At 40.8% G+C, this 16,791-nt stretch overlaps 1 protein-coding gene across 1 annotated transcript; it reads left to right on the plus strand.

The window, feature by feature from the left end:
* Positions 1–1,010: 1,010 nt before the first annotated feature.
* Positions 1,011–15,737, plus strand: bckdk (branched chain ketoacid dehydrogenase kinase). Its single transcript, XM_040032417.1, has 11 exons — positions 1,011–1,413; positions 4,297–4,365; positions 4,464–4,574; positions 7,865–7,912; positions 9,365–9,484; positions 10,008–10,106; positions 10,472–10,545; positions 11,126–11,254; positions 12,086–12,175; positions 12,404–12,559; positions 12,790–15,737. Exons 1-11 carry the CDS (start codon positions 1,168–1,170, stop codon positions 12,932–12,934), a joined length of 1,287 nt encoding a protein of 428 aa, XP_039888351.1. The 5' UTR covers positions 1,011–1,167; the 3' UTR covers positions 12,935–15,737.
* Positions 15,738–16,791: the final 1,054 nt, after the last annotated feature.

The following is a 16,791-nucleotide window of genomic DNA, read 5'->3' on the forward strand; positions in this document are numbered from 1 at the left end:
AAGTGCCCTCTCACCAGTGGTTTGAAAAAAAATCTACACAATGATGACACATCATTCTTTATTATTCATCATTTCATTTTCTAACACCTATCCTGTGACACCTATTTTCGGCCCTCCTTCTGTTAGGACATGCCTGGAAAACTCATTTGGGACTCCCTCCCAAATTACTTATTAACTCCTCACCCTATCTCTAAGGGAGAAGCGCTCTACCGTTTGGAGGAAGCTATTTTCTGGGATCTATGTATCCTAAGATCCCAAGGTTGTCAGGGGGCTTTTGCCTTTGGTAGGGTCTCCCAAGGCAAATCCTGGATGAGGGCACCATGAAAGATAAAAAAAAAAATGAAGGGACCTGTTTACTCTGGATTAGGGTTAGGGGGTTAGGGTTACTGGAGTTGCACTCTTGGGCCGGGTCTGGGGAAGGAGCTTAAGGGACAGGGTCTTCTGTGGGCTCACCACATACAGGATCCCCCATGAGGATTGGGTTCAAAGTGTGTTCGGTGGCAGTAAAAGGTAAGAGGCTGGGCGGTTCAATCCGTGGTTCTTGGGGCGGATTATTGGGACATTCTCTATCATTATTTACATTTATTTAACAGGAAGTGAAACTTGTGGGATTTGCATTTTTCACTTCTTAACAGGCACACAGCAAACACTAACTGCAGGGCCCTGAACCACGTTTTGTTTTTTTCAACAAACAGGAAAAATCCTAAGTAGCAAAAGGCATTCTAATTAATGGTCCTGAGCTCGTTTCTACCTGCATAAACGATTCACAAGTAACATACATGTTAAAATGTCCCCTTCAGCCTCAAGTCGGCCAATAAAACTTATGACTGGCGCAATTTGACAACCGGCTGTTCCTGCTTTGCCACCAGTACAGTACAGTACAGTGCGGGGGGGCTTTGCAGACGCCGGGCTCCGGGGTGTTGTTGATGCTGCTTCGCTCCGCCTCTGGTGGACTGATTGGCTGAGCTGTCATGTCGTTCCCCCAGCTCTCTTCCCCACTGGCCAATGCGCACAAAGCCCTCTCTGCACCCTCAACGCAACTGTATTCAGAGATACGTGCCTTTGTGCTCTAGTACGACGCGACCCTAATGGCCTCGTAGCGACTGTGATATTCCGTGTTTGTATGAGAGCAGGGCAGCCCTGTTCGCACACACAGCTCATCTCCAGATGCGTCTGGTCCTGGCGGGTGTAGCGGCTGAGATGCTGAGCGGCGCAGCCAGCAGGGCTAGGCCGAGGCTCGGCACCTTCTTGCTGGCCCCCGCCACCAAAACAGTACCGCCGCTGGCAGGCACGGGGAGCCAGAGATTTCGGTCAACGTCCTCGATGCAGGGATATTCAGAGATGGCACGAGAGCGGTCGAAGACTGTCACGTCGTTTTATAACCAGTCTGCAATAGATTCTTCTGCAGAAAAGGTAATAAATGTGACGGGTTCCCGGTCTTTTCTCCTGAAAAGGTCTCAGAACTCTTGTGTAACTAAGCTAGCTGTAGCTAGCTGCGGCTGGGTTGTGCTACGTTCAGGGGCAGGTGGAAAAGCAGTGACATGCTGCTACTTAAAAGAGCAGTGCTTTAGCCTTCAGAACTAATGTTTTGTCAGTTAGAAGCTTAAAAACGACTTCCTTCTATAAGAGGAATAAAGCTGTCACCTACAATGCAGTGTCTGTAGTAGTAATAATTTGTAATTTTCCTTTAATATTTCGGAGTTTCCTCTAGCAAAAGAAAAGAGCGTGCTTTGTTCTGTTATTTTGTTGTTGTTGTTGTTGTTTTAAGTCATATAGTGTATTGAATTATAATTGTCTATTTAATAATAATAATTCAGTAATAATGTAAAGCGGCTGACATGCCCGGTACCGAAGACCTGAACGCAACGCCCGGGTAAATTTATCTGCAGCCTGCTGAGCTTCTAGACAAATTATAACGTCGGTTCTTTGTCGCTGATGTTTACCGGACCAGACGAGGTGCCAACGCAAAATTGTAATATTAGCTACACTATAGATATAAGACGATTGTCCAGTAACAGGAGACTTGATGGTGTAAAGTTTCAGCGATGGAGCTGAGCTGACGTTGACCCAGTTAATGAGAAGCAAGGGTAACAATCTGTTCTGCCAATCTCTAAAATACTTTGCCTTCAAGTGAAATAAAAGAAAGAAAACACAACTCCTGAATGAATGTCGCCATGTTAAGTAGTATTATTATTATTGTTATTGTTACCAATAAAAATAGCATAGATGCTTTTCTTCCTCCTGGCTCAGTTTTGTTTTGTTTTTTTGGTCACATTCTTCAGTTTTTTTCACTTACTTACTCCCTTACTGGAGTGAATATAAGAAGAACTCTTACAGCAAAAAGAGGAAGGAATTGAAATACTGAAACAAAACACTACCCAACGACAACATTTTCACTTTACGGAAGACAAATGTTATTGTTTTGTACAGTGATATCGATGCGATGGCTTAATGTCTGCATCAGTATACATAATGTAATACGACCAATCCAGCAGATTGTTGTTTCCAGTGGGTCCTACCTGCGGGTGTAGGACCCACTGGACCTACTGTAAAGATTAGGACTGCACTGACATTACTTAGCATTTAGATCCTGGAGCAATGAGTAGTGTTTTTCCACTTGTACATTCTCCACTTGTGCATGTCGGTTTAGCACTGGAGTGTCAGTGTCCTTTTGGGGTAAACACAGCTAGAGCTTATAAAACTGATGCCTGTTTGATTTAGGTGTGCCTGTTAGGCTCCATTTATCCTGGTTTCTAACTTGAGATCTGTTCCCAGATCTGTAGACCATCACCAGGCATACAGCTGTGCATTCTGCACTGTTATAGTGCACATGCCTGTGGTTGGTGGAGTTGTGGCTCCGTTGTAAGGTTTTATAATGTGGCAAGTTTACATACATTAGTCAGTGATGACTGAGCACAGTATTAAATGTTAGACTTGCTTTACCACAGTGACTTACCTCCATCTTAGCCTCTGTAACTATCACTGTCAGACTCTGACTTTATCTGAGAGATATATATCTTCCCTGTCTTTCTATCGATAATTTTTTCTTTAAATCTGATTATATTCTAATCGATATAGAGATGGAAAATAATTCTTGAAAACAAACGTACTCTTACAAGAAAGTCTAACAACGATGTCTAGGTGATGTTGAAGCCGTAATGAGCTGAACATGGTTCTCTGTTGGCAGTGCGTTAGCAGACAGGATAGCTAATTGTGGGCTGTGTGTAGAGAAGAGCGAAGTTCTAACATTTAATTGCATTTAAAACAATGAAGGGTGTCTGCTGCAGCCACTGTCTTTTCTTTCTAATGCATTTTGTTAAATTAAAGCAATTATCAGAACTGTGATTTAACAGTTTTAAGGCTTTGTTTTAACAAATTGAGTCAACAAAATCTACAGGCCTAGTCAGTGATAACAGGTATCACGAAGCTGTTTATCAACTTTCTCTGCAGACCAGTTTTTCTGCTTCAGGCTCTGTGTGTGCAGATATGAAGGGGGTGTTTCATGTGTTCTTTCTATTATCTACAGCACCAAAATGGACCAAATGAGAACATAATAATACACTAAGCAAATGCATCATTGTTGCTGCAAGCACATCAAAATAGCAGTGCTGTTTTGTACATCCATATCCTGCCTTCAACATCAGGCTTGGCTTGGCCTCACGAGAGGAAATAAAACACACAGTCATGCAGCGAGCGTATAACAAGCTGAGTTTTAGATGTTTTGCTCCGAGCACTTTTGCAGTTTTTTCAAAGTGCCCAGAGCTTTTAGTCTCAGGAACCTTTCTTTCACGACCAGGCAAATAAGTTCACAGACAAAAAAAAGTTGCTAATGTTTTTACATGTGTGACTTTTTAGAAATGTAGTGATTGGATAAAGACAGCTGTCTTTTCTGCTGTCACAGCTCCAGGTCTCTGTGTCTGTGTCTGGGTAGACTTAACCGCCATCAAACAATCACAAAGTAATGCTTTAGTTTTCTGAGTTACTGCAGTTTGGAAGGCCAGATTATGGACTTTCTGAATATAAATTATATACCGCAGTGAAAATGTTTCGTTATGTTCTGCTCGTCACCTGGACCAGAGTGTACAGCTAAGACAAGTATGGAGTGTCCTTCAGTGTCCCAGCTAAAAATCTGCATGAACTGCCTGAAGGACTTTATCTGTCACAGGCTAAGCAGCCAGTCATTTATGTGGATAACAATCATGTGTGTTTTTACGGCTGCACACTTGAAACTAAAACACAATCTCAACCCTGCTGTTATGATTGTGTGTGTAATTTTATGTGCCGCTTTCTCCCTAGGCCTCTGTTCGACTGACTTTAGCAACCCTCTTGTATTCTGGGAAGTCTGCCGATGGACACCACATCTTGGTAAATATTTCAGCCGTGCTGGGATTTCTGTAAAGTGTAACAATAATGAGACTTCTGAGACTCTTCATTGTTATTTCTGTGTGTTTCTACGCTCACAGAGCAGTGCCAAGTACCTCCACAAGGAGCTGCCTGTACGAATCGCTCATCGCATCAAGGGTTTCCGTAGTTTGCCCTTCATTATTGGCTGCAACCCCACGATTCTGCAAGTGGTAAGCGCACAGCTCTCCAGACACACCCAAATACAGTTTACAGATTGCTGAGCTATACAGGAAGTGGGCCCTGTAACTGATTATATAAATAGAAAGTAACAATACTGCGCAGGAAAGTCTTGACTGAAAGCGCTCTTAAGATGCTCCCTGTCCACTCCCGTCAGAGTGGACAGGGAGGTATGGCTGTGCATTAAGAGGTACAGCAGGTTTATGGTTCAATACCAAGCTGAGATACGACTGCAAGAACTGAAAGGAGGGGTTTTATTTATACACATAATGGCGACATCAAACAACCTGTAGACTCTTTATGGGATATCCATATCCCGTAAACATGGGTCATACCAGGAATGTTGTACCGTTCTGTTTTTTTATTAAAATAAAGAGCATCAATGGCACTGCTGACTAGGGCTGGGTATCGTCACTGATTTCTAGAATCGATTCAATTCCGATTCACAAGGTCCCGAATCGATTCGATCCACGATTCGATTTAATTCGATTCGATTTAAATCTGGGAAATTTTGACAGTCAGAAATATTATAATTCAGATCAGTACATTTACATATTTTTGTATCAATAAAAAGGAAGCTGACACACGCAAGACTTTATCAAAGGTGTGAGCGTCACAGCAGATGCCTTTGTGTCAAAGTAGCTGAAGATAAAACACAGAAAAACATGAAGGTGATTTTCCTGGCCTGGGATTTTATAAAAATATTCTGCAGTACATCAAAAACGAAAGAAAACCATTAATCAACATATGAACGTTACCTCTGACGTTACAGCGGTTTTATTAGAGACACGGTTAAGCGTTTTGCATTTTGAATAATTTTAAAAAGTTTAAATTTGTTCAGTATTGAACAGCAGAAATGAGGTTTTCTTTTCGGAAGAATGTAAAAGGGAAAAAAACAGCGGCCGACAGCGCTGTAAACAACGGTAGACTTGTGCGTAACAAGCAAGCGAATAATGAAGAAAGGGAAACTGTTCTTGAAGTACAGAGAGAGAGAGAGAGAGAGAGCTGTGCATCGCAGTGGAAGCAAAACAGTAAAAGTAAGAGTGAATTCATGACGATGTTTATGTGAAGCGTTTGGATCTTCTTTTGCTGCTGGTTCGGTCAATATTGTTTGGAGAGAGATCAAACTAACAGCTTTAGAATCGGCGCATGAAGGGCGTGAACACAAAGCGCGGACCCGCCGACCCATCAGAATCAGCGAGCTGTCGGCTTTCAGCCCCGACCGTGAGAAAGGCGACATCTAACTGATTCTGATCCGCGGGTCGCGCTGTGTGTTTAAGTCTATGTGCAGAATCCGTGTACCTGCTCTCATTTACTGTCTTAACTGTTTGGTGGTTCTTGAAATTTTGTGAGATGTCACCTGAGATTCTGGCATTTCGGGCAAAATAAATTTATATTAAAAAATCGATTCAGGATTTTAATGAATCAATTTTACATTATCCAAGCCAGAATCGATTTTAATCTATTATAAAAACCCACCCCTACTGCTGACGCAGGAGCTGCAGCTTGTGATTTGAAAGCACATGTTTGTATTCAGGTTTGTGGTAAAACTGTCCTGGGTGCTATTAATGCTGAACAATAAATGCAGGTTTTGTTTTCTGCCACCCAGATGTTGTTTTTCAGGAAGAGCATTGCATATTACCGCAACAAATTGCACATTTGACATTTTTAGGTGGAAGTTCCCATATTTGGACAAAGTGATGGGGTTTTAAGTTATCATCTGATTTTTTTTTTTTTTTGGTGTTTTTTTTTTTAGGAAGCTTGGTTTGCAATATGCATCATAAACATGCTTATAAACACATAAGTGGTGCTTAGTAACAGACAAATACACAAAACTGAAGCACAGGCTGCCTGGATGGTCATTATCAGAAAGCTTGTCTTATTATTTGTCATTAAAAAAAACTTCAGAAGGCACCAACACTGCAAACACAGTGGAGAGGTTCAGTTCAGTTATTTGAGTTAGCAGAGGTGAGCGCAGGCAGTAAGGTGTCAGCACACCTGTCAGTCTAAGCTGCCGTGCCCTTAACGGTTAGCTTCAACAGTATCCAAATGTAGGAAGCAGAAAAAAGTCCCACAAAACATTATTTTATTTTCTGGATGCTTTCCGGGGCTGTTTAGTTGGTCATTTTAACACAGGAGTCTATGGAGATGGATCCACTTTCAGAAACAACCTCATGTGGCCATTCGAGGAGCCTTTTGGCACTTAATTGTGGTTTGTTTTCCTGCCACTTTCCTGCCAGCTGTCGCAACTACTTTGGAATGATTTTCTGGCACCAAATGCAAAATATTTTGAAACAATGCAATTTCTCAGATTTTGTAATATTTACCATCGTACTATTTTTAAATCATAAATAAGGTTTAAATGACATCGAAAACACTGTTTTATTTAAGTTTCTGACAGTCTTCCAAACTTTTTGCAGGCAAGGTTGTTTTTGATTAACTGTAACGACATCAGTGCCACACCTTGTCCAGTAAATAATTTTGATACTGTTATTGCACACATGACTTAGGCCTGTCATATCAATAACTCATACTTAATGACTATGCTGTCATTCTCTACTTTCCTAATTTTTCATGGGAAAATGTTTTTTCCAGCAGAAACTGTCCACATCAGCAGGATTCTGATCTTGCAGGGCTGTTTAGTTTTTCAGATGCCATTTTATACATATATCTCAAAAACTTAACCAGAAAAATACGCATGTGTCTGGATATAACAGACTCTTTGACACCAAAAGAATTGTTGTTGTCATTGTTCCCGCTGAGCCTTTAATTCCCCTGCAAGCACTTTGAGTATTTCGCTGCTTCTGCATGTCTCGTTGCTGGTGAACTTTCACCCAGATTCCTTCCTTTTCTGGTATCACGGAGCCGCTCTGTGTCGATTACATAAAGCAAAAGCTCCTTTTCTGTGCCACTACTTGTGATGTCGGAGTGGCTGTACCTTCACTGTTTAGCTCTTTGATCATAAGTGAAATAATTGCTGGAACTGATTTTAACTCTCCAACTTTTGCACATCAAGATGATCACATGGATTTTAATAAGCCAGTCTAGTCATTTATGCAGAATTCTGATTCAGAGAAATTGCTCAACTCTGCAAGTAACAGAAAACTCATCCCACTGATGCTTGGTGAAAGTTGCCACATGTAAGCCTCACATGGACTTGTCAGTAACACAGTGAGGCCCAGTCAGGGGGGACAGTGCTTGTGGTGTGATGTTTTCTGGCTGATTGAACGATCACAGAGAAATCGGTCTAACCATAGCCCGCATCTCTCTTCTTTTCTCACAGCATGAACTGTATATCAGAGCCTATCACATGCTCAGTGACTTTCCAGAGGTGAGTGCCCGACCCACTCAAACACAAACAGTAAACACACACGCGCACAAACACGGGTCACAAGTTCAAGTTTTATTTCTCAGGGAGTGGGTTTGCTCATGAGTAAAAACAGGAAGTGTGAACCTTTTTTCCTGTCGAGACGTGTGATGAATCTGCCCGCAGCCGCTTTAGGATTGGCTCATTTGAGTAGTAAACAAACCGTGACTCTGTTATTAAAACTAATGAAACATTAGCCGTATGCATTGTTCGAGTCAATAAAAATCTGTTTCTCGCCAATCATTCTGTTTGGCATTGAAAGGTCGTAGAGGGAAGGTTAGTGGATAACTCTTCTCTGCTATCAAGTTTAGGATTTGTAGCTTTTCTACCACACTGATTATTGTTTGTATTTATTTGTGTACTGTCAGGGCTATAACACGTGTTCCATCACAGTCATCCTTGCTTGCTAGATGTAATGCATTTCCTGGGCAGACGTGGTTTTCAGTGCCAAACTGTCTCACTGACAGCTGCATGCAGTAGCAAAGTGAACATTGTGTTCTGTTCTTTTTAGGTTTGGACAAAGCAGACGAGTACAAGTTGCTCAGTGTGTTCGCACATGTATGATTGGAGATTTCAAACTGGCTGAACATGTTTTCCTCTGTGTTAATGTAAACACTTAAATCTGATAAGTAACCCTAACATTGTCAGGTTAAGAAAAAACAACACCTATTTCAGTGCCTATAAAGGTGTGTGCCTTCTTTATGGAGTGTTGAAACACTGCACTGTGCTGAGACTTTCAGACTCCTCTTGTTCTCTTGTATAAACACATTTCTAAAGAGATGAGGCAGACGCAAGGTTAGCTAAAAATAAAAGGTCCCTAGATTTAAGAGGAAACTACAGAGACAAAGGATCAGATAATGTGACTCTGGGTTGGAGTCACCTATACTACAATAGTTCTCAGGGGAAATCATAGTGTCTAAAAACATCTCTGTGCTACAGAGGCAGGTCACGCTCACCCGGCTTTTATCTGTATGCCTGAAACCTGCTTTGCTTTTACATTTGAATTCTCTCATTGGTGGCTTTAAAATGACAGCGGTTTGCACAGAATTGCTCGACTGATTCTCAGTCACTGGTCCTGTGCATTCGTTATTTATTTCTCAATACACCATTTATGGATTTAAACAACTGTTAATGTGAAGCTCTAGTCGTGAAAGAAACGGACAATTTCATAAATGGAAGCAGCGTTTCTGTGAAAGAAGAAAAAAAAAAAAATCTCTGTGCAGTAGAAGTGTTGAGTATGAGGCCGTTGCTGCACTGAAGCTGACTCTATCAGTGCAGCAGGTAAACATGAAGCGTTGAGTCATTCAAGCCAGAATAAATATAAAATCCAAAATAATTAAAAGGCTCTTCTTAGAGCAGGCTGTTTCTTTAAACGTCGGGTTTCTCGGGTTTAGTGTGAAGCATCTCTGTTTGCAGATCAAGGATCAGGACGTGGAGGCTCGTTTCTGCAAACTAGTGCGACAGCTGCTGGACGACCACAAGGATGTGGTCACAATGCTGGCACAGGGCTTCAGGGAGTGTCGCAGACACATCCAGGTACAGAGATACTAAGACTGACCTGATTCACCATTTGCTGGAAATGACTCCTTACTAAAACAACTTACTCTCGGTCTGCACAGGTTAGGTTATTAATGTCAGTTTGTTTGTTATTCAGTTTAATTAAACACTATTTTATTATTTGGAAAGACTATTTAAGGCTTTCTCAGCTAACAATGATGTGTTTTCTTAAGAAAACTGCTGATCTGCCTTTAACTCTTTACTCCTTAAAGCTTTCAGGGAGTCACCCTTGAGGCTCTTTATGTCATATTTCAGGCCTGCTTACAGAACTAAATTACTGGGGCTGCATTAGAAGTTAGTGAGGGCGGTCTTTGCATTTGCAGCTACACAGAAAAAACCAGGAAACTTTTCTAATGGTCATTAAATCACATCTTTATGTCAGAACCTTTATGGGAGGTAGAGCTAAAATAAAACATTTGCTGTGATTCACCAGAAGCTGTTAGAGTTGATAAGTTAGTTTCAACTGTGAAGTTTCAGTTGCTTTTTTTATTTGCTGTCACAGGATGAGATGGTCATCCGCAACTTCCTGGATACAACGCTGTGCTCTCGTTTGGGAATACGAATGCTGGCCACGCACCATCTCGCCCTTCATGAAGATAATGTACGTGCAACTGTTATTCAAAGGATTTGAAAACCTCTGAACGGTGACGGTTACCCAGAGCAAATCATGCGGTAACTGTTAAGGGGAAAGGTGATAGTTGTCCAGCTTTTCTGCAAACATGGGATTAATGTTGGGTTGGGACAACAGGATCCTGTCAAATAGAAGTTGCTGGTTTCATGGTGTTTACCTTCAGCTACAAGGAGGCATAAAATACGTCATGTTTGTTTTGGCAGCTGGCTATTTAAGTAAACGCTATTGTGTAATTAAACCAACAGTATTGATTAATCAGAGGTGTTTTAGTTATTTTGTGAAATACTTTTTAGACTTGACTAAAAAGAATGTTTGTTTTTTTTTGTTCATTTCAGCCTGATTTTGTTGGGATCATATGCAGACGTCTCTCACCCAAAAAGATCATCGAGAAGTGGGTGGATTTTGCCAGGTGAGTGTTTGGTACGGCTTAGTTTATCTCACCTTTCGGTGACTTTCTCCCTGTGCTGACCGAGTTCATCAGATAACCTTTCAGAAACGGCGTGTGGAGCTGTGAATGGGCTCTCATTCTTGTTTGTCTTTGGTAATCTAATCAAATGACCTTTTATAGACTTGTTTTAACCAAGTTCAAAGGAAGTTTGCAAAGAAACAATCAGAGATGCAGCGTGTTCTCTGTCGTTACAGTTTAACATTTGTATGAATGAAATTGGACTTCCATTTAATGAACTGTATGAACTGTAATTGTCATCCAGCAGTTTAGGTCCACTGCTTTGGTTTCTAATCCCACGCAGACAAAACTAACACCTTTCCTATAACTGTGAGGTTTACTTACTGCTTTGTCCATGGTAACACCCTACACTACGTGTGGCTCCTCCTCCTTTTTTTTAATCAGGTAAAAAAGTCATTAATAATTTTTTAAAAAGTGTCATGAAACAGTTTCATTTCACTCATAGTGTGGAGGCAGAGGATTTATATATATTTTTGACTTTGTAGTCTTCAATATTATGAGAAATGTTCTTGGTGTTTGATAGACGTCTCTGCGAGCACCAGTACGGTAACTCGCCCAGGGTGAGGATCAACGGACACGTAGCAGCTCGCTTCCCGTTCATCCCTCTGCCTCTGGATTACATCCTGCCAGAGCTCCTCAAGAACGCCATGAGGTAAACTAACCACTCACTCACCCACGGAGATGTCCACTGACCTCAAATCAGCTTGTGTTAAATAAAGTTATATTGAATGATTTGGTTGGTTTTTTTTTTTTTTTTTTTTTTTGTCTGACAGTGAAAAATTATGTGAATCAGTAAAATAATAGATGAGCAATAATGTGATGGCAATAAAGGATCATTGAGGGAGAGCAGTGAAGATTTTAGTTGGTGCTGGTGTGAGTGAGCCCTGGAGCTGGCTTAATGTTGGCACCAGTGTAGCTGTTGCTAATGGTTTCCAGGGCAACAGCGGGAGAGAAGGGGTGCAATTTGGAAAATGACTGGCTCTTTTGATGTAGCTTTTAACGAGTGTAGAGAATGTTGTTGATTTCAGCTTGGACATAGAAGCCAAGTCCAAGTCGGTGTGCACACAGGTCCTTTTTAAAAATTTTTACTGGGCTATTGGACCAGCATTTAGAAAGATTATTGTGTGTCATCCACCTGGAAAAATTTAGATTTTCATGTGTCACAACAGTGGCTCTGGCACAATTTAATTTAGTATTATGAATAAGAAGAACAGGTTTGCAACAGAATCTTCACTGTTCGCTCAAAAGCCTGAAAAAGTATGTAGTTTAGACTACACATCTGCTTTTTAGCACACAGCTTAAATTTAAAAGTGGATTGCATCAGTTAATCAATTAAATGAGCTGAATACTTGCTCTTGCCTCCTCGTGATTGACAGACTGTAGAAAAATAAAAGTATTATTAAAAAGATATATTTTTTTGCATAGTGGATTGTTATTAAATGGGAGTACAGTTGTCACATCGATCTTCAATTTGCATCTTCAGGGCCACCATGGAGAGCCATCTGGACACCCCATACAATCTCCCCGATGTGGTTGTCACCATCGCTAATAACGACATAGATTTTGTCATCAGGTGAGTGCCAGAATTGTAATCCAGGTGTGTCCTGAGCCTCTGAGCAGGTTTACCTGTCCAGACATGGTGACCAAATACCCAAACCAGCCCAGTTGATTTCTTTTAATGTGTAGGACCAATAATTTGTACTTCCTTTGCAAATCTGTGCGCTCCTCACTGCTGCAGGGGAGACTTCCTGTAACAGAAGGTATCGTTACAAGTTTTTGTTGCCATTTCTTTCTAATTCAGGATCTCGGATCGCGGCGGCGGCATCCCTCACAATATCATAGACAAGGTGATGGACTACCACTTCAGCACAGCTGAGGAGAGTGCACAGGATCCCCGCATGAGCAACCTCTTCAACAACATCACCAACAGTGGGAATCAGTCTAACCCTATGCATGGGTAAGCTCTTTACTGATGCACTTCTGTTTGTGTCAGAGATAAGAGAGGAGTATTGATTTTATCCAGTCTCGATGATTCCAGTAGGCTTCTTTATGAGCCAGTAAAAGCTCTGATGGCTGCCTGTATTTACCTGCAGCTTAATGTTTCACCTACAGTAAATCACTTTCAGCCTGGTGTGATTCTGTCACTTCACGTAATCACCTTAAACCTGTTGCCTGTGTGTTGTACAGGTTTGGCTTCGGCCTACCCACGTCTAGGGCCTATGCGGAGTACCTCGGTGGCTCTCTGTCTAGTCAGTCTATGCAGGGCATTGGCACTGATGTTTATCTGCGTCTGCGCCATATTGATGGCAAAGGAGAGAGCTTCAGGGTGTAACGTTCCCCACGTCAGTAATCCATGTAGACACCAGCCAGGAAATCAGGCCGTGCAGGAGTGCAGAGGGTTTCCCACGACGAAGGCTGGTGAGGACGAGGACGAAAAGTGTTTTTTCAGAAAGCTCCTAAATTCACTAACCCACTACTTGTTCTTTAGTTTGTCTTTTTTGCCTTAGACTGATTATAAGCTATGTTACCTGTCAAGGTGATGATTTCTGTTGTTTTTCCTTTTGTGTTCTTTTTGTTTTGTACCCTGTGGCATGTTGTATTGAAGTTTGAGGGGCGGGACGGGTAATGAACTTTGAATGTGTAGGTTATCGGGACAAACTGTGCATGATAATTGATATTATTGATGACGATGATTATGAGAGACAGAGGAAAGCAAGAAAGAAGAGCTTCAGTTTTAAAGAAGTTCACGATGAAGTTACATATCTCATAGCCTCAAAGTAGAAATTTCGATGATAAATGTTTCAAGTGGAACTATTGAGACACTCCAGCAGCCCTGTCAAAATCTCCTCAAAGTTATCAATGCTGCTCATGTGTTAAATTACCAAATCCTCCCAGCGTGTCATTGACTGCAAGGGGAAACGTTGGTGGAAGCAGTATACATGCTTCGCTTAAGCATCCTCATCTTAAAGCTCATGTGCTCTCCTCAAACACCGCTTTCTTCTTCTGCTGTACAGCTGTGGCTCTTAAAAACAGAAGAAACTGCCAAAAACACCAAATGCTCATTAACACATTTCTGTCTTCTGTTCTGATGAGCGTCTTTGTCGAGCAGCGTCTTTGCAGAGCTTTTGAACGGGGAAGTCGACCGAGATGTTCAGCTGCCTTACGCGTGACACTAGTCCTTTAACTGCATGCTGAGTTCTTTTGTTTTCTTTGTGGTACTTACCTTTATTGGGTCACACAGACGCACACCATGTCAGAACGTTTCACTAGTAATGAATAGGTTTCCTGTTGTAATGCTCAGTGCAGATCATAGCAGGCTTTAACATTGTAACAACTTTCAAAGTAACAATATACCAGAGAAGTATTGTCTGATATACGCTTCTTTTTTTCTGTGTTATTTGACTGTTTTCTCACAGTTTTTCTTTAGGAAGGTGTATATTTTCTTTTTAAAACAGGGCTTTGCAGAAGGTCCCATTTAATTTCACAGCATCAGTAGACAAAGGAGTTTCTCCACCGTTAGCCAAGTTTGCTGGTTTTCTATTAGGTATAGATCACTGCTTGATTATGTCATTATTGTGAATGGCCAAACTTGTAAGTAGGACACACTTTATGTGTTTGTATAGTCAGTGTGATTGTCAATTTGGTGGATGGAAAAAGTAGCACCAGTACCCTACAGGTGGGTTCAAAGCTTCCGGCTTCCTCCCACAGTCTAAAGGCGTACATGTTAGGGTGATTGGTGACACAAAATTGTCCGTCTCTCTGTGTTTGCCCTGCGATAGGCTGGGGCTCCAGAAAATAGATGCGTAGATGGACCGATGAAAAACAGAATGTGTCTGAGAAAATAATGAGATAACCATGTTGTGATCTCAGTATTTGTACAAGAAAATCACAGCAGCATCTGTACGGACTGTTGGGGGTAGAGAGAAAAAAAATCGAGCAGAGTCAGAAGGTGTTGGAAAAGTTGCGATATATGAGTTAACACAAACACTCCTTGCAGTTTGTTGAACATTCCCCAGTGGGTCCCAGCTCCAACAGATCAATCAGAATGCTACACCTCTTCTGTTTGATCCGTGGGCTTGTTATTGCATTAACTTTTTTTGTTTCATTTGAAAGGGCATTAGAAATCTTAGGATGTTATCTGCAAGATGTAACATCTCTAAACTTTTAAAATCCGTCAGGTTTTTGTGTGGGTTTTTTTTAGATTTCAGTGACACGGTCTTTATCATTAGCCTGAAGTTGTGCGACATATTATTCTACAGCTGAATGCATATTACTTTTATAGACTATGAACTGGTTAGAAACAAAATGACAAAGATCTTTAAAAAGTTGAGTACAGAAAGCTTCATTTCTTCTTTCCCTGAGTTTACATACAAATTAGTTCAAATGCCATTTTAAACCTGTGAGACATTGTGAACGTATTCTTTTGCCTTCAGAATCTATTTCATTTTGTAAAGGCTGGTATTTATTTTGACATTTTGTGAAGCAAAAACAGCCCCCTATGATTAACTGTTTAAAGGTCAGAGAGGGTATACTGTCTGTACCTGTATTCTTGATGAAGCCTTCTACATGTTTTTATTACTGATTTGACAGTCTTGAAGTTCTTGTATATACTTTAGCGTATACACGTTAAGGCGAGGGAGCATAAACAATCATAGCTTCAAAAAATGCAGATGAACATTTGAGGTTTGTGTCTCCTTTTGGAAATATTACCGTAAAGAGCATTTTGAGGATTCCTCCTATTAAAAAAAAATGCTGAGAGTGGTTTTGCACATTTTGAATTTCACTGCCAGGCTGTAGCTTTTCATAAACATAAAATGTGCACTGTATGCCCCCTGTAGGCCACAAAAGAGAAGGGCAGACTGAAAAATATTGTTCATGGAGAGAATATCAAGTGATTTTTTTTTTTTTTTCCAAGGAAGAAGAGGACATGGTGAATACAAGTTAATTTAATTGTCTAGAATTCAGATTAATTTTGCATTTTAAAATGAGGATCAGAAAAAAGTTCATTTAGAAATGATCTCCAGTACAATACCAAAATATTCAAGTCATGTTACTGAGAAAGTGTGCTTTTTTTCTCTGACTGAAATTAGTTTCTCCCACATTTTCTGTAGATATTAAATTTCACTTTGTTGGAACTGAGAGTGAGCTTGATTTTTACTTCGTTCGTTATTTTACAAATGGTCTCACCTTACCGTGTTAGGTAGGGTGAGAAGCTTGACGAGGAGTTTGGCATAGAGGCGACATTTCTGTGCATTAAAAGGTGCTGTTGTAAGGCCTCCTAGGTGAGGTATTTAGGGGATGTCATATTCAGGCAGTGCTGGAGAGACTGTATCTTTTGGCTGGCTTGGGAACACATGGGGTCACCCTGGAAGAGCGGGAGGAGGTGGCCGAGGAGAGGGTCTACTGCCCCCGCAACCCGGGCCTGGATAAGTGGCACAGAATGAATATATGGGTGTTTTTGTTTTTGGTTTTTTTTTATAGCTGACACAACTAATGGACGTATTTGACTGTTTAAAGCCACCATCAGTGCTCCTTTAGTTTATCAATGCTAAATCACAAACTATAGGTGAGTCAGTGTTCCCTGTGTATAAATGGTTAAAGAGTGGAGTCATAAAGAAAAAATATTATTATTTTATTATTTATTATTTTTTTGTTAGCTAGACATTTGCAACATATAAGTCAAGGCACAATACACAAAGTCTCAAAGGTAACATATTTACATACACAGAATTATGTATACATGTATAGGGTTTATAGGCCTATATTTAGCCCTAGATTGACAACCAAGTAAGGAATGTCACACAACATTCTTGTGTACTAGCCAAATATGTGGATTGTTAACATACCTTTGTGTGCTTTGTCACTCTGGGTTTTAGTTTCTTTTATCCACATTGCTGGTGCCGCATTGGAGTACAGAGTGCAGTACCAAGACCAGAGAAGAAAAGATGTTCAGATGGTTAATGCCAGAGGAATGCAAACTCTAAGAGTGAAAAGAATAGTAAAGAATTTAAAGGGTGTACATTAGACATGGGGATTTTTTTTTTTAATAGTTAAGTATTGACCTCATAGAAGCTAAAATGACCTCAACCTGACAAATTAAAGCTGTGAACTGGCACGTATGCGTTTAACATTAGTGCTATAAACAGGTTATGTATAAACGCAAGTAAAATCTTGAGTAAAGTCTAAACT

Source organism: Simochromis diagramma, unplaced genomic scaffold (assembly GCF_900408965.1).
Source record: "Simochromis diagramma unplaced genomic scaffold, fSimDia1.1 OVJJ01000216.1, whole genome shotgun sequence".
In the NCBI taxonomy this organism is placed as follows: Eukaryota; Metazoa; Chordata; class Actinopteri; order Cichliformes; family Cichlidae; genus Simochromis; species Simochromis diagramma.